Source organism: Falco peregrinus, chromosome Z (genome assembly GCF_023634155.1).
Source record: "Falco peregrinus isolate bFalPer1 chromosome Z, bFalPer1.pri, whole genome shotgun sequence".
NCBI lineage: Eukaryota > Metazoa > Chordata > Aves > Falconiformes > Falconidae > Falco > Falco peregrinus.
In genome coordinates, this window is record NC_073739.1 from 57,860,499 (window position 1) to 57,883,827 (window position 23,329).

General features: G+C 43.2%; 1 protein-coding gene across 8 annotated transcripts in view; it reads left to right on the forward strand.

Moving 5' to 3' along the window:
• ARHGEF28 (Rho guanine nucleotide exchange factor 28) overlaps nt 1–11,383 on the forward strand; it is a 126,437-nt gene extending 115,054 nt beyond the window's left edge. For 7 of the 8 annotated variants that reach the window (XM_055790960.1, XM_055790959.1, XM_055790961.1 and 4 more), the window contains one exon: nt 10,174–11,383. In XM_055790960.1, the coding sequence (XP_055646935.1) occupies nt 10,174–10,334 (161 nt within the window). In that variant the 3' untranslated portion in view covers nt 10,335–11,383. The remainder of the gene's footprint in view (nt 1–10,173) is intronic. The other variant, XM_055790964.1, reaches the window with a different exon arrangement.
• The last annotated feature ends 11,946 nt before the right edge of the window (nt 11,384–23,329 follow it).

The following is a 23,329-nucleotide window of genomic DNA, read 5'->3' on the forward strand; positions in this document are numbered from 1 at the left end:
CTTACATATTCCAGGAAATGGCCTGTAGCGTGTTGTGTAAAACTAATGAAGCTTTAGTAATAGGAAACCTCCTCAGCAGCATCTGCTGTTAAATATTTATTGAGAAACTGGGGAAGATTGTCTGTCTGTCTTTTACTGGCATTCATCACAGGAGCACCCACTTGCCTTCCACATAAATTATATTGGCTGTAGCCAAACTGCTAGAGGAAATTTCATGGAGTATCTTATTTCTGCTATAGAAAACTTCCTTTCCACTGTAAATTTTTGGTGGGGCAGTAGAGGGCAGGAGCCTTGATGCTGGTATGGAAGTTGTTTTCAGTTTAATCAAATAGGAAGGCTTCCAACAGTCACCTGCTGAGATTATTTGAGTGTCCCTTGGAAGTTTGACATAGAGCTGGAACATAAATGGTACAAAAATAAATGTGATTTGGCTGTATTTGTTTAGGGTCTGCCACAGAAAAATCGAAGAAACCCTTGTGCCTTTAAAAGTAATTGAATATGTTTCGCATTCAAGAACACGTGACAGACAGGGAAGCTAGTATATTTGGCAAGGATGATAAGAGATTTGTTTTGTTTTGTTTTAATTGAGGCTGAGAATGGCAGAATAGTTGTTCCTGACAGCAAGAACTGCAGAGAAGCTGTCTCCTGTGCAAAGGAACCTGTCATTACAGCACCAGCGGCAATGGAAGGGGCTGAGGGGTCTAAGAAAGGCTTCTGCATTCCACACAGGCAGTTTTGAGCTGGAGGTGAAAATGAGTGCAGGAGGGTTTTTTGAAACAGCATCACTTTTTTTTTTTCTGCTGTGGGGTAGTGGCCCACTCTCTGGAGTCGTGGGATGGGGCTGGTGCAGAGCTGCAGCACATGAAGTGAGGGGGTGGAAGGCACCAGAGGGAGTCATACCAAAGTGGAGCCAGGGTCTACAGAGGCACAGCTGCGGGACTGGAGACAAAGACAGCTTGTAGTAGAGGCAAGGCAGAAGGAAATGGTGATGAATTTGAGCTTAAGGGTTAACACCTAACCAGTGTTGCCCCTAGCAAAAAGAACTGGGAGCAGAAGAAACTGGATCCAAGTATGTTCCATGCACTCAAGGAAAGCACTCGGCTGAAGGGATGGAGGTACACGCTTATTTGATGATTGTGCTTTTTTCTGGCTTTGATGTACAGTTTTCCCTTTAGACTATATGCAAACTGTTTTCACAGTCATTATTATGTTCACAGAGCATCTAGCAACCGAAAAGGGCACCCATTTCAAAATACTCGCTTGCACCTTGAAACTTCCTGTGCTTAGATGCAAAACTTGGGGAATGTGCAGCTTCTCCATTTTTGCTGGGTTTTTTTGATGACTGCAAGAAGAAAACATCAGTGCATATACTTCCTGCCAACCTGACTAAAACCGGATAAAAATGGCTGTGCAAACCTCAAACTGCAGTCAAAAATCAGTGACACTTTCCCTGTGTTTTGAGCTCAGGGGAGAACAAGTATCTCTGTGACTATCAGGAAGAGGCTGCTCTCAGATGCTCTCACACTTACAGTAACGCCCATATTTTTTCCTGCATTAATCAACAAGCAGCAGCTTCTATTAAAGTGTAAGACTAGCATGTAATTGATTTGAAACAGGTGCTTTGCCTTATTTTTCGCTTCTGCAGCAATTCTATACATTGGCTTAGTATTCCTCAGCCACTTAACTTTGAGTTTTGATCTTGTCGGCTTTTATGAGTAAGAGGTGATGGATCTGTCTGTTGTTGGGAAACTACCATGTAAAACCAAGGTGCCTAGGAGGAGACTTGGGAGTGTTTTATAAATGACCTCTCCCTTTCAGCTTTGTAACAGAGTTACGTCCTTCTGCTATTCAAGAAAATGTTTCCCAAAGTCCAGAGCACTGGTCCTTTGTGTTGCACCTGAAAGACTGGCCAAAAGCTGGGGATTAAACCGTTTGTTTGCCAAAGTCTTTGATTTAATGCTTATTTCAAAGTAAAATTGTAATTTAAAAATAACAAACCCCAAACCATCCATAAAATATGAAGCAAAGTTAATCAACACAGTAATGTCTGTCTGTGGTAACAGAGAGCTCAAAAGAATAGTTTTGATGTGTAAATGTCCCCTGTTGTCTCAAAGGGAGTGAATTAATGTGCCAGAGACACTTTTTTCAGGGTTAATGCTGTTTCTCTCTTTGGGAGGGAAGGAGGGGAAGCTTCACTGCAGTGTTTTACCTTCAGGGTGCAAATTGTGGGGATGTGCTGACTGGTGACAGAAAGGGGGGCTGGTTTCATTGTCCCTGCAGCCTTTGGAAATGCTGTTTGGGTCTGTAACTTCATGGGATTTCCATTTCTCTAGCAACCATTAAAGCAGGAGCATTACCCACTGCATGCAATTTGTTTTGACTTCAGCCTGCTGGCCACGTGCCTTCTTGCAGATTATGGGCTGGGGGGAAAGAGTTGCAGCCCTCTAAAGATGCACCCAGGTTAGACACCAGAACAAAGAGGCTGCGGAGGTCTCCCTGAGTTTCCCCCCTGTTGTTGTCCACAGACAGACGGGTCACCCCTGCCCCTGGAGAGGTGCCCTGCATGGGCACGCTGCTGTGCTGGGTGGAGCAGTGGCCCTGCGTCGGCAGCTGGTCATGTTCCTTGTGATCCTTTGTAGGAAGGGTGTTCTTGGGGTTTTATGGTTATTTTCTCTTGATCATTTGAGTGCAGCTGTGTTTAATGAGCTGGAAAAGAAGTAGGTCAATAAAACATGTGTTCATTGTTAGCAGAATACCTGTTGAACCATGTGTGTGTCTGTAATTGACCATCTAAAGCTTCAAAGCTTAGTGCAAAGACAATTTAACAGGGAATTCATTCCTAAATAAATTAATACTAAACCGAAGCAGACAGCTGGCAGGCAGTATGCCTTGCCAAGGTGAGACTGTGGGTATTTAATGCATAGACAAGTTATGATAATAAGTCAGACCTATTTTTAAGTCTCTCATTGATATGCAATAAAAAACAGTATGCCAAAAATAGCTTAGAAGCTGTGTGCTTTAAAGCCAACACAACTGATAACATAGCCATGTATGTAGGTTAAAATTTTTAATTGTTTCAACCTAGGGGCATGCTTGATGTTAAACTTGATGTTAGAGTGGTATCACTGGCAGTGTTGCAGCTTGGGATGTTTTTAAAATCTTTTATTTGATAACACCAGTGTTAGAAACAGTGTTTTTACTGGGATTTACTGAAAGAAAAGGCAACCGCATCATCATGTGACTATGGAACCTGAAGCTTTAAGACTAGTATCAAAGAAGTTACTTGGAACCACTGTGGAGCTTTATGATAAAGCAGTTTTGTTGGAATAAATGTGAATTTTGTCTCAGCCAAGGATTTGGTCCAAATTCTCTAGACCAACTTCTCTAAAGAGTTATGAGGCAAAACTTGAAAACTGAATTGCATTGTTTTACCTAAGCCAACAACTAAACAAAGAACAGAAACGTGCAGAATGATGGTATTTCCAGTAATTTTACCGTGATTGAAATCCAAAGTACAGACATGAAGAAGAGTTATGTTGCAGACCTTATTCATCATAGACTTTGAATTCTTTGTTGTCTTGTCTTGTAACCAAAAATAAAAAAAAAGGCACCAAAAGCTGATAAGACTAATTAATGTAGGATCTATTATGATCTAATTGCTCATCTGCTTTTTGTGAAAAGACCTGTTATTCATGAAGGTGCTTATTTGCCTAAGAAATGCAGCTGCTGCTTTTTCACAGGGTTGGGCTGGGTGAAAGTAAATAGCAGCATTAAAATTCTCAGATTGATTTCCTGCCTTGTTCAGTCAGCTGGGAAATGGATTAGGCTCCTCTTTCCTTGGTAGCTTCAGGGTCAAAATATTTTTCCCAGTGTTTTTTTGAGACCTGGTACCAAAATCAGTTCCCGCTATGAAATCAGATTTACTGAGGTGTGAAGGCCTGGTTTCTTGGTGGTATTTTCTATCTCGACTCCCAGTGAAACTGCTGGAAGTTGTCCTCGGATCCTCAAAGCTTGTGAGAACTTTTTATGTAGCAGGTGGTCTGAACCTGTGTGGCAGCAGTGAGTCCCGGTTGTTCCCACGTGAAGGCTATGCTGCTATGGTAGGGCTGGTGCTGGGTGGTGGTGTTCTCCTTCTCGCTCCAACCATCAGGTCCATAAACAACTGAACCTGCGGTGTGGAAAATCCATTGTAAACTGGGAAGGTCTTAGTAGGCACTAAAAAAAAGCAAGCAAAAATGATCATAGTACCTTTCACAGGGAGGAAAGGGAGAGAGGCAGAGGTGCCTGAAGTTCCCCGGGGAACTGGCTGTCGCTAACCAATCTGCATTGAAACCACTGGGAACGCCATTAGAGACAAAGAGGTACCATGGGGTTTGCCGCTGGGGACTTCCAGTGGAGCTGATGGGAGTTAGGCTGCCGTTTGCTATTGAACTGTAATGCCAAATGAGAGCCTGTTACCCTTGAATTTCTTTGAATATCCCAGGCCGGGTAGATTTAGCATCAGTTTTTAGGCGTCTGTTTATGCTTTGCATTATGCATGAGTGCCAGTGGGGGGATGAAATACAGCAGCTCTGCCATTTCAGATAGCTTTGGCCTGAAGTTGATTTGTCAGCTGTCAGTCCAGATGAACTTGGTATAAAAACTGGTACCAGCTATTATAAATAAATGGTAAAACCAAACCTAACTATATAATTTTTTCAGAAAAGTAATGGTTTTGAGAATCTTTAACTTATTTGTTGCTAAAAGTGGCATAAATCTCTCATCATTTAATGAAATTTTATTTTGTAAAGAGGGCCAACATGTGACACAGATCTCTGAAAATCACAGCAAATTAAATCAGTGTATTATATGTAGTTTCTGCAAAATCCGTATGGTAGTTCCCCCCAAACCTCCCCTCCTTTTTTTTTTTAATACGACTGGGAAGGGAAAAATCTCGAGTATCCAACCTGGCTTGACCTCAGAGCTGACCCAGCTTTGAGGAGGAGTTTGACTCAGAGGCTTCCTAAGATCCCTTCCAGCTTGAATTATCCTGTGATGCTGTGAAATTAGGGTATGAGCTAAAGGAGGAAAACTAAGGGCTTTCTGTTAAAAGCACAGAGACCTGAAAGGTTTTTTTTGCCTGGAGTGTTTCCTGGTGCCTTGATAAAGTCTTCCTGTCCTTCCCATGATCATCTCTGGGCACTCCAGGCTTACCTGCAGAGCTGTGATCCTTGAGTGGGGGGGGGAGAGAAGGGGTGAAGGGGAAAATCCATGGCATTTATTTGGTGTGGAAGTGTGCACATCCTATGACAGCAGACAGAAGGTGAGAATCAGCGTGACTAATGAGTTGTTTATTTGGCTTTTGTATCCCGCCCCCCCCCCCCCCCCCCCCCCCTTTGGAGCATGGGCTGTGTTTGTTTTGGTATCTCTTAATCTCAGATTCCTGAAAATGCCCTATGCTTTGTCCTTCACCTTCTGAGCAGTTTCTGCAATGCCACTAATCCTGTCTCTTGGTGTGACAGGAAGGGTAGGGGATGGTAGTTAGGATGTGGAATGCTGCTTTTCTTCCTTTCCCATACATTAGCATGTTTTTAGCCAATGGGTTGTCATTTCTCTGAGTTTGGACCCAGACCCGGTTTGAAGAACTGAGGTCCCCTCAAAAACTTCCATGAAAAGCCATGCACTGCAGGCTGCCATTACTGGTGTGTTTAGGTTGCCTAGGATTTTTATTTTGGGGCAGTCTCTCTCTGCAGTTTTCTGATACCTGTCCTCGTGGTACTGGAGCTAAACTCGTGGAAATCGGGGAACAAGTCGGATTTGTTTTTAATGTTGGATTTGGCAGTATGTGGCCATGTGCATGAGACAATGTGGGATTTTTTTCCAGAACTTGTTAGAAACAGCCTCTAACTCCCTTTTGAGAAAATTGATGGGGGAGACAACAGGGAGTGCCTGGGTTTTCTTTATTTCATGAATGCTCTCAGCTGAGATAAAAAGGAGGAAAAGCTGGAGTTACGTGGTATTTTGTACTGCAGCGTGGCACAGCTGGGCTGAATAGGCTACACAGCCCCAAAATGTTAAAATGCTACCACAGGTCACCTAATACTTGGTCTCCAGCCTCAACTCCTTGCCAGGGAGTTTGACCAGCTCAACATTGAAAGAGATGATTTTTCTGGTCTGCTGTTCTGTTTTGTGTAGGGTATACATGGTGCAGCTGTGGATTTGGCTCCGTTTCTTTAGGAGAGAGTTACCTGTAGTGCTGTAGGAGAAATAAATTTTGCGTAACTGAGAAGCAGTTAAAGGATGTTTCAGTTTGCACATAAGCTCCAGGGGCCAGGATGCAGTGAGATGCCAACAGCTTTGGCCGCTGCTGAAGTGGGAGGGAGTGGGGACCTAGGGAATCTCATAGAAAAGCCTGCAGAAGGGTTTAAGCTACAGCTTAGCTTTGGAAATCTCGGAATATTTTCTGCACTTACATAAATATGAAGGGAAAATTGTGTACCTTAGGTGTAAATGAGCAAGGGGAAGGCTGTGGCCAGGTACAGTCACCTTTGCTTGTCCTTCTTGCGCAAGGGCTGCAGGATCAAGGCAGGGGCAGAGCCCAGCACAGGCAGGAGGGGTGCGGGCAGGGGCGGTGGGAACGCGTTGCTGGTTGCTGGTGTGTGGGTGCTGGTCTGGTGGGCGCGCTGTTGAGCTGAGCACAGCCTGCCCGAGCATCACTCGGCAGGTCGGAAGGGAGCAGAAGAGAGGATAAGTAAATGCTGAATTTAAAGAAAGGGAACAATACAAAAGTGATTTTGTGGCAGACGTTGGCAGGTGAGTTGCGATCCTAACAAAGGCAGCTTGTAAAAGGCCAATGGTCCTTATTTACCAGGCTGTTGTTCCATACCAAGTTCTGTCAGCCACAGGGCTGCAGAGTGTGGGCCTGGAGGAGGGTCTGGGGAGGTTCCAGGGGTGCCCTGGCTGCCTGGGGAGCACGGGAGAGCTTCCCAGCTGTTGCTTTCCAGTAGCAGCCCCCTTTGCTAGCCCCCCTGTCTTGCTGTCTGCATGGACAGTAGGTTTGGTTTTATTCTTTTTGGTGTTGTGAGCATCCTCAGCTCTCAGAGTTCTTTAGTAAGGTAGCAGCTGATGCTTTCACAGCTGGTTCCAGAGGTTTCTTCCCTGTTTTGGGAGAGCATTTAAAGAGGAGGATTTCTTCCACCCTTGTCCTGCTCGGAGTCAAGGGCAGCTGGTTCTGCTGTGCTGCACCCAGGGAGCTCAGTGGAGACTTCTTGGCAGCTGTCACTACTCTGCATGACAAGAACCAATGCTGGCTGGCAGATCAGTCCCCTTTCCCCCCTCTCCCTTCACCTGAGGCTGTTAAAATTCTGGCAGTTCTTCCAGCCTCCCTGGCCAGCTGCACTTGGGGTGCATCATGCTGCTGCCTGTGGTACCAGCTGGTCTCCTGGTTCCGCTGCTTCCAGCATGGCACTGGGCAGGGAGACAGCAGGCGCCCTCCCTGCAGGCAGGCAGAGTATGTTGGCCCCAGGGACACATTGTGCTTTTATTAGGCAGAGCCTGTGTTGAGTGCCACCCCAAGTGCAGCCAAACCCAGCCACTTCTCTCCTTGGTTGGATTAAGCGCAACCCTTCCAGCCTGAGAAGCCACTCATCACCCCAGCAGCAGCTGGGCTTTCACCTCCTGGGTGCTCTCCTGCTGTTCAGGTTCTCTGGATGCAACAGAATGTAAAACACACAAACAAACAAACAAACCCCCAACCCCAACAACAACAACAAAAAGCAAATAAAAAAGCAGCTAGGCTAGCAATAAATAATTTATCTTGATAGTGACGGAATCTGATTTGTTTTTCCAGAATGCTGGCAGTTTCCACTGCTCAGCCGTGCTGCTTTGAGTTCTAACAGTTAATGAGAAATGGTTTGGAAACAGCTACTGTTTTAATTGGTGAAGCAATTACTGTTTAGTTTTGGTGGTGGAAAATAACTGCATGTAAGGTGTTTCTCTTTCTTTTCTGGGTTTTTTCAAATTTGTAATTAGACTTCTCCAATTATGTACTTCATAAATGTTGGAAACAGATCTTTCAAATAAGTGCTTACTGCCTGTTATTCTTATGCACATAACTTTGTTAAGGTGAATAGACTCACAGGACTTAAAAGGAATATTAATGTGGGTAAAATTACCCAAAAATATAAGTGTTTAGAGGTTGAAGATCTTTCATGGGTAGGGCTTTTTAATAAATAAATAACTGAAGTATCCAGTTTCCATAAAGAATAGCAGATGTAGAGTATTTCTGGGGTTTTTTTGCTGCTGTAAATTGTAATATTTTTCTAATATGGCTATAAAAAATAAATGAAGGCAACAAAGCAGGGCTGTTTGAGTAAGTTAGGGAGTCAAATCCTGCTGTGTTACGTGTTGCAAACAACTTGGTGCAATCAAGACTTAAGTTGGATTTTCACCAGAACTGAAACTTGATCCTTTAAATCTAGTGTAAAAACAGTAAAAGAAAGGGAATTTGGAATTAATTTTCTTAACATTCTGTGTCATCCCACTATGACCAAGCACTATTTGTGTAAAAATACCTTGCCCCTGCCACTGACCCAGCAGTCTCAGCAGAAGGTATATAACATACATGTGGCTTATGCTGGGAGTTGAAGCCCCAAAGCCTGTTTGCTCCCCCCAGCTGTGTGAATATCGAAGAGGAGAAGATGCTGAAGGCAGAGGCAGTGACACAACGTGTCTCCACATGCCCATCGCATAATCATCTCCCACCGCTCCACACGCCCCGTGGCGGGGAGCAGCCGGGAAGCCTAGCTTTGCAGGGTGCCAGCAAGCTTGTTTTGCCTTGAACTCCCGCTTCAGTGAACAAGACGGGTGAAAGCCGCATGCATTGGGGGAATGCCAGATGTGGGCAGGTGTCATTTTAAATTGCCACCAGTTAGAGCAACATGGTGTGTAAAAACGCAACTATATCCTTTATAATAGATTGTCATTGCACATACATGTGAGAAGGGGTAGGGACCAGAGCAGGCATGAAATGTCTTTTTAGCTCTCTGCATGAATGACCAAGGCTCAGACAACCTCTGTGCTGGGTTTGCTTGCTTCTGGTGTTACCCATACTGTGGGAGAGATGCCAAGTTCCCCTTCTTCCTGTGGAGTCCTTTTTGCAGAGGGAAGAATGAAATGTTAATGCTCCTGATGTAACAGCAGAGGATGGTTGGGCCAAGATTACAGTGAAAAGTATTGCAGCCTGTCTGTTGCAGACTTTTCTCATCCCTAGGTACGAGCATACATGCTTTCTTGTAATGCAGCTTGGTTTTATGGTAAAAATCACTTTTCAGAAATACAGATGTAGAAAAGCCAACTACTAAGGTGTAGTTCCTGAGGGCCTGAAGTGGGACAGAAAGCTGACTAGGGATAAAATCCAACCATGGTTATTATTTTTTATTTTTTTAAAGTAGTGTGCAGGTTGTCACAGAAGCCTCACAGAGCTCAGTGCTGCAAAACAGGTACCCGATTCTTTGCATTTGCAGGAGAAAATTAGAAAGATGACAAATGAAAATTCTTGCGGAATAATTTCTTTGTGTTTGTGTGCAAGTATTATCTCCATGTCACACCTAAAGGATTGAAACAAGAATAGATTAGATAATTTGTGCAAATAAACACAGATAAACTTGGCAGAAAAAGCTGAATGGTTATACATCTGATACAGACTGCAAGTGCCGGTCAAGTAGTCTTTTAACTGGGTTTACTCAGTTGATTCTTTTTCATCCATAAAAGGAAGGCTTGCAAATAAAATTCTGCATAATGATGGAAACTGTATTAATTTTAAAATTGTATTATTACTAGTAAAGGTACTATTTATATGCTGTATGTCTTCCCCAGCCCAACTCTTGACAGCATTTATGACTTTCCATTATTGTATGTCTGGTCAGTGAAGTATGGGTATAAATTGCTTTTATTATAAAAACATTGACAGTGGTCATCCCCTGGATAACAGTGGACAGACTTACCCAAATTTACTGAAATCTCTTCAAGGTACCTCTCACCAGGCTGTAATTTGAATACAGCAGTGTTTTCCTTTCAAGATGGATCCAGCAAACTAGAAAATGGTGCTAATGAAAAAGTCAAAATTTGCTCTTCATGATGGTATGGGCGTGGCAGAAGATGCATTGTCATATATCCTTCTCTTGTGTGTTACAGATCTGAACGCGTCACAGACCCAGGGTCCCCAAGCAAGCACTCCAAACCAGGGATCCATCCAGCCACCACGGGTAGACGCATTGCTGCTGAACCAAGAGCCTGAGAGCTTGCAGGATGCAGAAAGTGGAGGCAGAGTGGAGGAGAAGATTGTTTACCTCTGATGGCTCATTTTCTAATCTCAGTAGCACTTTGGAAATATAATGGTGTTTGCTTTTTTAAATGTCTATAGTTGCTCTCCATATGACCAAATGGCTTTAAGGGTAGCATTTAATATTCAGTGCAAGCTTTTCCCCATAATAAATACAAAAATTAAGTTATTTTGCAGCCTTTGTTTTATAATCTTTTAATTTATGACATGATTTCAAATGCTGTGCAAGAAGCAATGGGTAGCAGGGGAGACATAACATTTTTGAATTGTAAAGATGCTGTTGAGAGTTGTGAAAGCTAGTTTTGATTTTCTCCTGGGTCCTCTTTTTAAAAGGGCAACGTAAGAGAGGTGGGCCTGCTATTTGAGATTTCAGAGCATGGATCAGTAAGCTTGTGGTAGTTGTGATGTAAGAAGACAGCAATGTAAGAACGATGGCTATAGTCTTTGTTGAAATGTGCTATGTACCCTTAACTATCGGGTCATTTTCTTTATCCGTGGGCTCAGGGGCTGCTCAGAAGATGATGTTTTTTATGTTCTCAATATACTGCATAATTGTAGGTGTTTGTTCATGTCCCAAAGCTTATCATCATTTTGGTACTACTGCCAGAGGGCAAAGATGCTGTAAATCAGTTTTTGTATTGTAACTGTACCTCATTTCTGTAAGTGCCCTTACACATTAAAATTTACCAGATGAAACTGTCTCACTGGTCAAAAGAAAAGAAAGGGGATACCTTACACATTAAAATTTACCAGATGAAACTGTCTCACTGGTCAAAAGAAAAGAAAGGGGATACCTTACACATTAAAATTTACCAGATGAAACTGTCTCACTGGTCAAAAGAAAAGAAAGGGGATAAATCGTAGGCTTTTAGTTAACTAAACCTTTTTGAAACTCCACTGCTTTCCCATGTAGGAGTCAGCTGTCTTCCTGCTTTCAGGCTCATCAGACCACCTGTGTGTTAGGCAGTAAGAAAGCAGGACCTATTTTATGCCTTTTTGCCTTTCAGAAATACTTGTACACTTCTGTTGAATTGAATAAATGTTCTGTGCATTTCTGCAAAACTGTGACTTTGATTCATTGTTAGGTCCTCCAAAGAAGTTTGAAATAAGGAAGAAAAAAAATAAAATCTCCTTGCCTGGTTTGCACTCTGCCCTGCTGCAGATACACCTGCCTTGGTCCAGCACAGCCAAAGCTGTGCTCCAGGGACCTCAGCTGGCAAAACCAAGGATGTGCCTATTTGAGCAGGTGCAGTGAGCCTTCTGGACTGGCCAGGTGTTGCTTAGCATGGCTGATGGTGGATCATCAGCAGCACAGCAGGGATGCAGCTGCACAGCTCCTGGATCAGAGCTGCCTCAAATCTGCCCAGCTCACGGGGCAGAGGAGCGAAGGGTTGCCCCTGCCTGTTTGTCTGGATAAGCCCCAGGCGTCATGTGGTTTTCATTTTACCCTAAGCCTTGTGTTGTGTGAAATCTTTTGCAGGGGGCAGAGTTCTAGATAGTAGATGCTCGTCAGCAAAGGTTTCTTAATGTGGAGGATTCTCTTCCAGGGATTTTGAGGTGTGCCGCTGGGAGTATTCAAAAGCAGAGCTTTCTGAGTTGCATCTTACAGGGCTGCCAAGAGTAGCTGTTCAGTTGGTATCTTGGGCTAACAACTGAGCACCTGACCTCATTGAGCAGGATGTGATTCCCAGCTGGTATTAATTGGTATGGCAATGTCAGGGAAAGACTGGGCCTGCAGATGTATTTTACAGATTCTATTTCCAATGTTCAAGACTCCTGCTGACTTGACAGCACTTCTTTAATATGTCTCCTTATAACGGAAAAAACTTCTTAAGAATTTCTGTTAATGTTTTACCCTCTTTACTTTTCACAGTTAGGCTAAAAGTAAAATGGGAATCCCACCTCTTTTAAAGGTCCTGCAGTAAGGACAGTCCACAGCTTCTTGATTTTACCAGTCAGCAATGAATTCAGGGTTGCCATGTGGACAGCTTTTTGGCACATTTCTGAATAGCCAGACCTGTTTCTTGGGGTGCAGTATGCCCCAGTAATTTGTGCATGGCCCAGGAACCAGCAGGAAATTGGGAAAAACTGAGTAGTTTTCTCCACAGTTGCTCTTTCTGCATTTCATTATGACTTCGCTGAAACATCTGGTACTGGTTACTGTCAAATCCAAGCTGCTGGATGGATAGTTGCTGTCCCAGCCTGGTGTGGGAATTGTCCTGTAAGTGCTTTGCCACTGGGAGAGGAAGAGAGGATACTGCTTCTCTCGTCAGTTTTAATTGAGGGGCTGGGAGTTGAAAAGCGGCTGGCTGGGACTTCAGCTGTTCTGCAAATTCCTGGAGTCCCCTAACATCAGGCAGCATTTTATTTTACTCACCTGTGTTTACAGTAAAATTTCTGGCACTCGAGGAAGGCAAAGGCAAGAAACAGGTGGCCTCTAGATTTAGGTGTTTTAATTGTAGAAAATGTTTAAACTATAGGCCAGTATGGCCTCGGCAGGTGCTCTTTATAACAAGATGTATTATGCACCCCTAAACTCTGTCCATTATTTAGGCGTTTCTTAATACTTAGCAGAATGTAAATGCAGCCTCAATGAGACTCTGCCATTTTAACAGGCTGCATTTTCAGTCATTGTCAGGCATATATTAATGATTCATCTTCTTTTTTAATTAGAAAAATATATTTAGAAGTTCTCCCCTTCGCCTTTATTACATTATTTTGAAGTGGACTTATTTGCAAGGCCATTATTTTTAACTCATCCCATATATTGTGTTTTCTTTTTGCCGCACTTCTCAAGGCATCTTGCCTCTGAAAGCTCAAAATCTAATTCAGTCATTAATTTCAGTGTTTAAATTAAAAGAGCAGTTGCTGTACCACAAATCACCACTCCACCGGGCTGGGCTTTCTCTTTGTTTTTTCTTTTTTAAACTTTCTTCCACCATTTAACGAAGGGGGGTTTTCACTACTGTAATATCTATACTTGTCCAGCATTTTCTCCTCAGTGTTGTATGCTAGTGAAGCTGTCGTATCAAGCGACTTTGAGAGATTTTTAAGGGAAACTCACAAAACAGTTTTTTTCCCCAAATTGATAAAAATGGTAACATGGAATTCAGGAAGGGCTCAAGTTTACAATAGGCTGGATCGAGAACCTTGGATTTACACAGTCATTTACAGAATGAGGCCAGAGTAGAGAAAATGCCTCACTTGGCTGCTGTTATTAAGGTAAATAGCACACTTGGCTGCAGTTTTAAGAGATTTTTCACAAAGCTCATCCATGTAATTTTCAAATGACTAAATTAAATACAGATTAGGCTCTCAGCAAAACTCCCCAAAGGTTGTTTACTAAAGTGATTAAAAAGATATCTGTTAATGTTTACCACGTATAGAACATGAATCATTTTACCTAGAGTGCCCTGTGGGTTGCGTTAATTTATGCACCACCCATTTAGGTTAAAAAAGCGAGTAAGATTTTTCACTGCATCTTAATCAAGTAGGTGCAAATCCTGTAGTAATGTGCCATAATGCCAGTTAAATCATGTTCATGGTGTTGTTCATTCAGAGAAAACAAAGAGGCTGTGCTGTGGTACGTGATGTGTACAATTTGCTTTGACTAAATTTTAAAAGCAAAGGAGAGTTGCAGATGAGGCAGTTTTCCTTATGCGTTTGATGACAAATGGGGAAATGGCGTGACTCTCAGATACCTTCTAATGAATATTCTGTTTGGAAAATAATTGCAACCCCAAATCCTTCCCATCCAAAGCCTTCACCGTGCCTAATTTGTATTACAGAGGTAGAAATAGCATAGATTGTGGGGCATTATCATACTGTAACAGGTTGGATGTCTGCTCTTTCTTGCAGAGTTGCAGTCACTTTGTGACTTTTTTTGCCAAGGTGAATGGATGTATCTGTTGTGTTCTCGTCCCTAGTAAAGATCTGTATGTAGACCCATTGCAAATGTAGCTGTGAATATTTTTGGTAATCTTGGTCATAACAACAGCTACATGTTAACCTCCATAAAGGTGTTCCTGTCTCACTTGCTGCCAGGTTCTGAGATGACTGTGAGGATTGCCTGAACTGAATGGCTTGAATTTTGTGTAAAGACTCCCTTTAGCAGGCTGACGTGAAACGAGAGTGTTTCATTTCTTCAGTATAAAGGAAAAACCTCAAAGGATAACCTTGCTGGCATTAGTGTAAATTGTTCTCAGTAATACAGCCCTTCGGCCTGCAAAAGTGCATCAGACGGTAGGCTGCTAGGCTTCTGGTATCAGGAGATTACCAAAGACTAAGAGGATTTGTGGAGAAACTTGCAAGTGTTTTGTGCGCCATGGTGAGGAAATGGTCCAGGTATGTTACCTGGGAATGTCAGTGTTTTTCACTGACATGCAGAGCAGTGCTGGCAGCAGCTCTATCCAGGTTGGTAGTTGGCTCCCAGATTTGCAGAGCTATGTTTCCTATCCTAGGGATCAGCTGTGCAGAAGTTTCTCCCTCTTTTCCTCGCTTGCTCAGGCTCAGTTAAGGGTGTTACACGGTGGGGCTCTGCCACAGGGAGGTCTGCAGCACCTGCTGAATTCTGAGGTTGGGTCTTGAAATATCCTGAATGGAGACCAGGAAGAGAAAAAAGAAACATGAAAAAGGCATGCTGGATATAGAGAAGGCAGGAAGAGTGTCCCCTGCCGTGGGATGTTTTCTAGGCTTCTTCATGAAACAAGCCTTTTTACTTGGAGAAACCCTCCCTGTAATTATCACATCTCTTATTGTTTGTTAGACTGATAATCTAAAAACTGCTTAGATGCCATATTTTTTAAATCCAGTGCCAGATGGAGCGAGGATCAGATATTTATGAAAGTGACAGTGAAGCATGCAAGAAGAAACAAAGAATTTCTCCGATGGAAGCTGCTTAAGAGGCCCAAGGGAACTTTCTTACCGGTTTTCTATAAAAGTGCCAAACCTTGCCTACATGAGCCATGCAGAGGTGTGAACCTTTTGCTGACCTACGTTACCACTGCTAACAACAAAGCCCTGCACGGATGAACAATCCCCTGAAGATGTCTTGTCAAGACCAGCATGAGCCCCCTGCTCTCCTGTGCAGGTGAACAAACAGGACACCTGGATTCCCTGTGTTCAGCTGACTGAGGATGCTCAGGTCAAGCTGTAGACCTACTCATGCTCATCTCAAGTGGAGCAAGAAACATGGGAAATTGATGTCACTCCTGGTTAAAGTAAGTAACGCCTCACTTGAAATTCAGGTTTTCCTCTTTCCCTACATGCACAGTGTTGTGCATTGCTGAATGAACGCTGCAACAAACCATAGTAGGTCAGTTACAAACTCACCAAAGCAAGTCCAGTCCAGGTACAAAGGCAGTCAAGAGAACAAAACCAGCTTTAATAGCACTGGCTGAGCATCTCCTGGTTTCAGGCAGTGGCGGGTAACTGTTCCCATCCTCTGGTGCCTCTTTCCAGCTTTTGATGCTGTTGATTGTGTGCTACTGGTGTCCCCTATGTGTAAGGAGCAAGGTTTCAGAATGATGCATTCACATTGTCTGTGAAAAGGAAAGCATCAGAAGGACTGAAATTGCCTCCCTTCTTGCTGTTTGGATGTTGCTTTCCTTTGCAGAGCCCCACATAACCAGCTGTGGTCTGATTTTATATCTGTGTGCAGCCACCGGGTGAACTGACAAGGCGGCACAGACTTCATAAAATTATCTCCAAGTGCCTGATACTTGAGTAATATCAAAACAGCTTGTATCTCAGTGAAGGCTGGACAGTGTCAATGGTGCAGGTGAAGGAAGAACTTTGAAGATCCAAAGCTAAGATGTGACCTCCTTTGAAGTATGCATCAAATCAGTCATTTACTATGAGATCTGGCAGTGCTTCTAGATGCCCTATGATCAGAAGAATAGCTGTATCTGTGAGTAAGATTCCCTTACTTCTTTCAGATGGTTTGATGACTCTATCCCACCATGGAAATGATGTCCTGGCCTCAACTAACCTTCATTTGATATCCAAACTACAGCCATGAAAAATGTCTGGCCAGTAAGTCATGAGACTGCAGGAAATCCTGTTGCTGCCATTGAATGCTATGGAACACATCTTACACACACATCAGACTACCTTCCAGGTGCTGCCCAGGTTTTCAGGTACATTCCTCTGGATGGCCCTTAACAGGCGTGGTGGGTGTGGAGGGAAGGGTTCCGTGGGGCTGGTGCATGGCTGTCAGCTGGCGGTGCGGGCAGCTTGGCAATCCAGGAAATGTAGCAGTGGGAGGACCAAGCCCTTTGGTGCCACTGGAGCTGATGCCACAGGTGGCGCTGGGAACTGGCTGCGTGTTCAACCTTTGCGTCACAGCAGGGTGGTGGGGTCCCAGGGGAGCCTGCGCATCAGTCAGGTCGCTTCCCCCCGTCAGGCTGCCAACACTCCAGTACCTGTCTTGAGGCTGAATGGTTGTGTGCAGGTTGTGAAAGGTGGCTTACAGCCCTGGGAAACCTCTCTTGGTGTCACGTAAAACGAACGCTGAGCTCTGAAGGGTATTTCACAATACGAAGTAATTATTGGCAAAAGGCAGGGCACATCAGCGTTTTACTGGAAGTCTCAGTGTGCCCTATGGACAGAATTAGAAACAGTTTCATTTCTAATTCTGACTCCAGCTGTTCTCATTTGATTTACAGCATAATTCTTCAGAGAGATCAGGATAACAGCTTTCAAGGAGAATATATCAGCATTGCATGAGACCACCAAACAGGGGAAGCAGTTTAATTTATTTGTAAGGGGTTAATCACTTCTGCTTGTCCTGCATGCAGGACCGCGTTGGAGTCTTACAAACTAAAAGCCCTGTGAGATGGCTGGGACTCCAACATCCCCAAATGTTCCGAGCACGACTAGCAGAGCATGGTTTACAGACACCAAACTCAAAATAGTCTTCCTTCTGGGAAACTGAGAGCTCAGAACATGTGGGCAACTGAAATCCCCCAGAATGCAGTCCTTTCGTCTATAATTTCAATTAAATGTAACTCAATTAGTGCTTGCCACTTAATTTCCCAATTGTCTTCTGATAAGCAGAAACATTTCCCTAAATGTTGCTCAGATGTTTCCAGCATATTATTTCTGCAACTTCTGTCAGCGATTCTGGGGTAATTACAGAGATGGGGCTGAATATAAAAGAGATCTGAAGGCTGTCATATATTTGGAAAATGCAGACCTGAATCCAGGCTTGAAAGACTGAGACAAAATGCTTCACGTCACGATGGTATTTTTCAAACTCAGATTATGAACTGTCGCGCAAAGAGATATAGACTCAAAAGGAAGTGATTGGGGAAGTAAACAACAAAAGAAGTAGTGGAAACCACTTCTTCTGCATAGTGTTCAGGGAGTTACTGATGGAAAAAATCCGTATAGGCATTCTGTGAAATTACTTTATTATAATAATAATTTGTTATTATTCGATTGGGGGTTTTGTTAACTGGGGTTTAGTATATAATTAAATTACTGGGTAGCTCTAGTGCTGAAAGTAAAGCTGAATATGATGGACTGGGTTTAACACGGTGCAAGAATTCACAGCTAGGTAGCACGAAGGTTATCTCCATCCATGGAAAGGCTTTTTTTCATGGACTGAGGATCCACAACTGGCAGAGGAGTGTAAGATGGCACTGTACGGTCTTGCCAGAGCTGCTAAACTCTTCTGGAGGTGCCAGGTCTTGTCTCCATGTCCATTGCCATGCTGTGATCCCCCTGCCCACCACCCCCAGCACAAACCCAGGATGTTCTGGGCCCTTGCTTGCAGCCTAGGGCTTGTCTCCCGAAGGGCAGAGATGTGAGCATGTGGGGAGCTGGCCCACAAGCCTGGCCCATGGTGGTGAGGATGGTTTCCCCATGCTGCCAGTGTCCCCTTCATGCTAAATTAGGGATTTCTGCTGTGTTGCGGAGTAGCTGTGTGCTACACAGATCACACGAGCAGCTTCTCGTGTATTTGGTGCTTTCTGTTATGTTGTGATTTCAGCTACAGTTACAAGACATTTGACAAGGATATGAAGTAGTGTCTTCTGAAACGCAACATCTCTGTGAAAATTCAAAATTAATTTAAATTTTTACAAAGCAACAAGGGTCAGGTGTGGTTATAATAACTAACAACATGTGTGTTGTTTAATCTTCAAAGCAAATTTTACTTTTAGAGGTCCATAATCTACTCAGTAAATACTGTTCTTCTTACTTCAAAAGGAAGCGATAATTAGATTATCCCTGGACTCAGATTAACATTTAATTTGTACATACCTTCAGAGCAACGTTGCATACAATAGCAAAATAATTCTTTTCAACTCTGTGTGTATGCTGTCAGTGTTTAAAGTTGTAATTTAATACCCAGAGGAAAGATACGGCAATGTATGAGATGTGAACACTCAGAGGTTTTCCAAGCCACCGTGCCCGCCATCCACTTGTCACTGGTGCACAGCCATGACCTGAAGCTGCCTGTTCCTGTCTCCTCCCCACCCGCTGTTATATCCAAATCCCTTCTCGAGTCTTTTGTCACAGTTTTTTGGGGGTTCTCCACACAGGGATAATTTGTGGGTTTTCAGAATGGTAACTGGTGGGTGTGATCCTGGCCCTACGCAGCACCCTGCTCCAGCCCCATGAAGGGAGCCTGGCCCGGGGACCCAGGGGTCCTCTGCTGGCCCTTTCCCACAGCCGTCCCTGGGGAAGGGACCTGCTGAGCATGTGCAAGATGGAAAACGGTAGGGACAGCTCAGGCTTCCCAGTCTGAGGCTGGCCTAAGAGGTTTTCTCGAAATAGCCTCCCAGTGCCATGCTGGCTATGGGAGAGGCTCAGCTGCTCCTGGCCTTTGGCCATCAGGACTGCCTTTGCTGGAGGGGCAGGGGCTGAGATGAGCTTTTAATTCCTGAGAAGCAGGAGGTCCTGTGCTGGGCTGGCAGGGCAGCCTGACACCATTGTGGTGGAGACATCCAGGCTGGTGCCTCATTAAGTGTAGCTAGAGAGGGTGCTGCCAAAACCCAGGAATGGGGGTCCCTCGCCCACCCAACAACCAAAATAAGCTGCTCTTCCATTAGCTGTAACAGCTGCTGTTATTCCATGGTACTTGCGGTTTAAATAATGAGGATCACACCTTGCCAAAACATGTGCTTGGAGCCTAAGCTGACGCGATAAAAGGACTGGAGAGAGAGGGAATACACCAAAGAAATACCTTTTTGCTATTGGTATTTTCATAATTGTCTTTATGATAGAAGTTGCAGGCACAGCACTGCAAAATATTCCTATTAATTTTCTGAAGCCCGAGAGTTTCTTTTAAACACAAAAAAGAGGTAATGAGTTTCTTTCTAGGCTTTGAAAAAGAACATGTCTGCTTTAATGTGACTTAGCTTGAACACCATTATACATTTTAATGAGTTAGCACATGAGGAGGGGTCAAGTAGAGCAAGGACTCATTCTGTTCCTGTCAACACTGACACTACATTGCTAATACAGAAGTAATTCTGCGGCCATAATTTGAATAAAATATGTAGTGTAAGATGCCCTATTGAATATTCCAAGTCAGGAATCTGTTGAGCATGGTTGCCATGGGGACTGCATGAAGGTTGGATTAATTAAGTCCTGAGCAGATGCTGTGGAGTATGTAGTGTCATTTGTGCTTTCTGCTTGTAATTAACGTGCATGTGTGTGGGGTGGGAAACAAGGGAGGAGAAAGATACCAACCTTAATTTGTGTGTGACAGCTTTTCAGGTAAAAATAATTATTGGTATATGAAAAGTGATGCCTCTACACATGCTAAAAATTCAGATGAAAAAAGGAAAGAAAAATGAGACTATCAAACAGCATCTAGCTGTGTCGTTGTGTTTCACATTGAAATGCCAGAGTCAAAGACACAAGCTTCCCTCCTTGTTCCTATAAAATTCAGGAATTCAGATGAGCTGGTTCACCTGTGAAATAGATTGAGATTGAAGAGTAGCATTTAATGTTAGCCTAGAAAGCTCAAACATATCATAGCTTTTGGGGGCATTTGTATGCATACATAAATTTATGCATGTGAAGGGAGAGGGGAGGGGATAGCTTATACACATGCACATGCATGTTTAGGCCTCCTTACTGTTTTACTGAAGTCTGTTGGGTATTGCTGAGCTCAAAGGAAGCACTGAAACATCATTTCAACCCCCTTTTCTTTCCCTGTGCTCAATGAGCATTTACTCTATTGCTATAGCAGGGCTTGAGATATTTAAGATGGCATTAAATTCTTTCCTCTTTGCTGAACAGTAAAGGAGTAGCACCCAGTTCTCTCCTGGTGCTTCAACATGTGCCCTGAGCTTCACAGGGAATGTTTTTGGGGCATAAGGGAGCACACATGGGAGCAGCACCCTCTGAAGAGGGAGGTGGATGTGGTGGTGGGCATCTGCTCTTCCACTGCCACTCCTTCTCCCTCCACCTTTGCATGAGGAGGTGGACAGTCCCAAATTTTCAAAAGCAGGAGGGAGGAAAAAAGTGATAAGCTGTCCCATGGAAAAAACATTACCTGGACTTGGTTTTTTGAGCCTTTAGAAAGGGAATGCAGTACTCCAGAGCAGCCATTCTTGATTTGTGAATGATTGGTTGCACTGGGACTCAGCTGCCTGAAAAAGAAATGCAAAAAATGCTCACAGTTTTCTGGGAGTATTTCATTGGAAAGAAAACAGCTTCTCAGAACTGCACACATTTTCTACAGTGGAAGAAACATCTTCACGGTGTTCCCAAGTGAAATTTTGCAAAAGCCCAACAGCTCCATGTTTTAAGAGGACAAGTGTCCAGCATTTCTTGATTAAAAAATGTCTTCCTACCACTCCTAGCAGTAAGACAAAACTAGGCATTTTTGTCTAAAGAGGTAAAGGACAAGAGCCAGGGTATTAACTTGCTGAGAGCTCTTAAATAAAATATTTCTGTGGCACAATTCTCATCCTGGATCCTATTTTTAAATTTCTTTGACAGAATTTCATACCTGTCTGTTGCTCATATGACAATCAGGTATTTGAAATGCTTATTTTTTTAAATAGAATTTTCTGTAGTGTAGAACTCTGAACTGTCTGTGTGACTGAGTGAAAAGTGATGGATTTTTTTTCCACGTTGTGAGGACTAACAGCCTGTCTAATGAATGCTGAAGCATGTCTCTTCCAGGTGCTCAATCCTCTCTTTCTCTCTCCAATTTGCCTGTTAAATCTGCTGCATTTTCTGCTCGTTTCTTAATATTCAAGGATTATCTGGGATGCTCTTTTGGGAAATGTGGCTTCCTTAGGGTTATGGAAATAATTAGAAAAGATTACAGCCTGCTTTTTGAATAAGTCTAGATTTATTTCTGTTTTTCGTGTTGCTAATGAGAGGTGCAATTGCTTGTTCTTTGATTTAGAAAACCTTTTCGCAGAGAGAAAATTACAATCTAGTACACAAAGTGAAAAAATAAATCTCGAGAAAAAGTTGAAAAATCAACAGAAATGGCTGAATGGTTTTGTTCAAATGAATATTCTTAAATTAAACATAGATAACCTTTAAATAGAAAGGATTGAAATAGACTGGAGGTATTGATTAAGCTACCATGTCACTAGGAGAAGTCAGAAATTAAATGAACCATCTAGCAGGAGTGTCCCCACATTCGTGATCAAACTCAAGTGAATTCAGTTCGAGTAAATTTACCCTTGTCTCTGCCCCAGTCCTGAACCTTTAAGCAAATGAAACCTGTACTAATGTAGACTTGTCTCTTTGGACACGTAGAACAGTTTCAACCAGAGCATACTTTCCTAATACACTACTCCAGACTTCCCTTATATAAATAGTTTCTGAACACATATATTTAGTTACCAGCTACTTGATTTCAATGGCAGTTTAGATGTTTTCTCAGTTTTAGGTAGATGCCCAAGTATCATTTTGCCCCTGGCCTTTGCTCCTTGGCTTTGGGGTTTTATTGGCTGATCCTAAAGTTATTTCCTATCTTTCTCTGTCAAGAACTATTTTTCCCTTTCATTAGTAAGACACAGTGAAATGTTGGTATGTTTTTATAATATTTACATGAAAGCCCTCCTACAATTCCTTATTAGATCATCTTCACATACCATTCTCCCTTCCTGGCCTTTAATTTAATCTTTATTTTCCCTGAGGTCCTTCATTGCCTCTCTTCCTTAATGAAATGGTAACTGAATGATAGTTCTTGAAATGATCTTTTTGTATCTGAAGGTTCTCGGAATATGCCTACACCAGCCAACACCATGAAGAGCCTTCAGCTAGGTATTAATTGACTAGCTGGGACACTAGACAAAATGTAGCTGTGGCAACATCAGGCCCCACAAGTGCTAAACTTCCTTGGCAAGGAGAATGAGCTGAAGTGAGTGCCATACAGCTGTGTCCAAAGTGTTAGTAGTATCCAAACTAACTTGTTGAAACAGAGCTTGAACGTTGTTAAGGCATTTTACATCTTCCACGTCAAAAAAGCCCAGGGCTTTCTCAGGAGTAGTTTGATGGTAAAACTGTTGAATAGGGCATGAATTCATGTTCTGTATTTATACCTTAATTTCTTTCCCTAGCACTTACTACTGAATTTATGACTTAACTTCTTTAGCAAGGCTTTTAATATGGCTTCTATCACTCCTGAAATGAAATTGGGCAGGGTATTTGCCAATAAAGATAAATTCAAAGTTTTTCATCTGTGCTGGAGCAATGCTAGACAGCAGCAGAGGCTGGAATTTGGGCGATCCAGACTCAAAGGATCTGGAGACTTAGAAAAAGAGTGGTGGGCTCCAGTGGACCAGTTGAGTCAGCAACTTGCGGTGGGGAAGGCAGAACTGCAAAAGCATAGCCAGCCAGTCAAGGGAAGCAATTATTTCACTCCATTGGGTACCATGAGGTTGTTTCAAGTATAGAGTCCAGCTCGGGGACTCAGTACAGGACAATTACTGGAAACTTGAGTTTGGGTGTCCAGAGGGAGATGGAGTACAGGCAATACAAGGAGAGTCTAAGGCAACCACTATGGCTTAATCTGTGGAAGAGAGA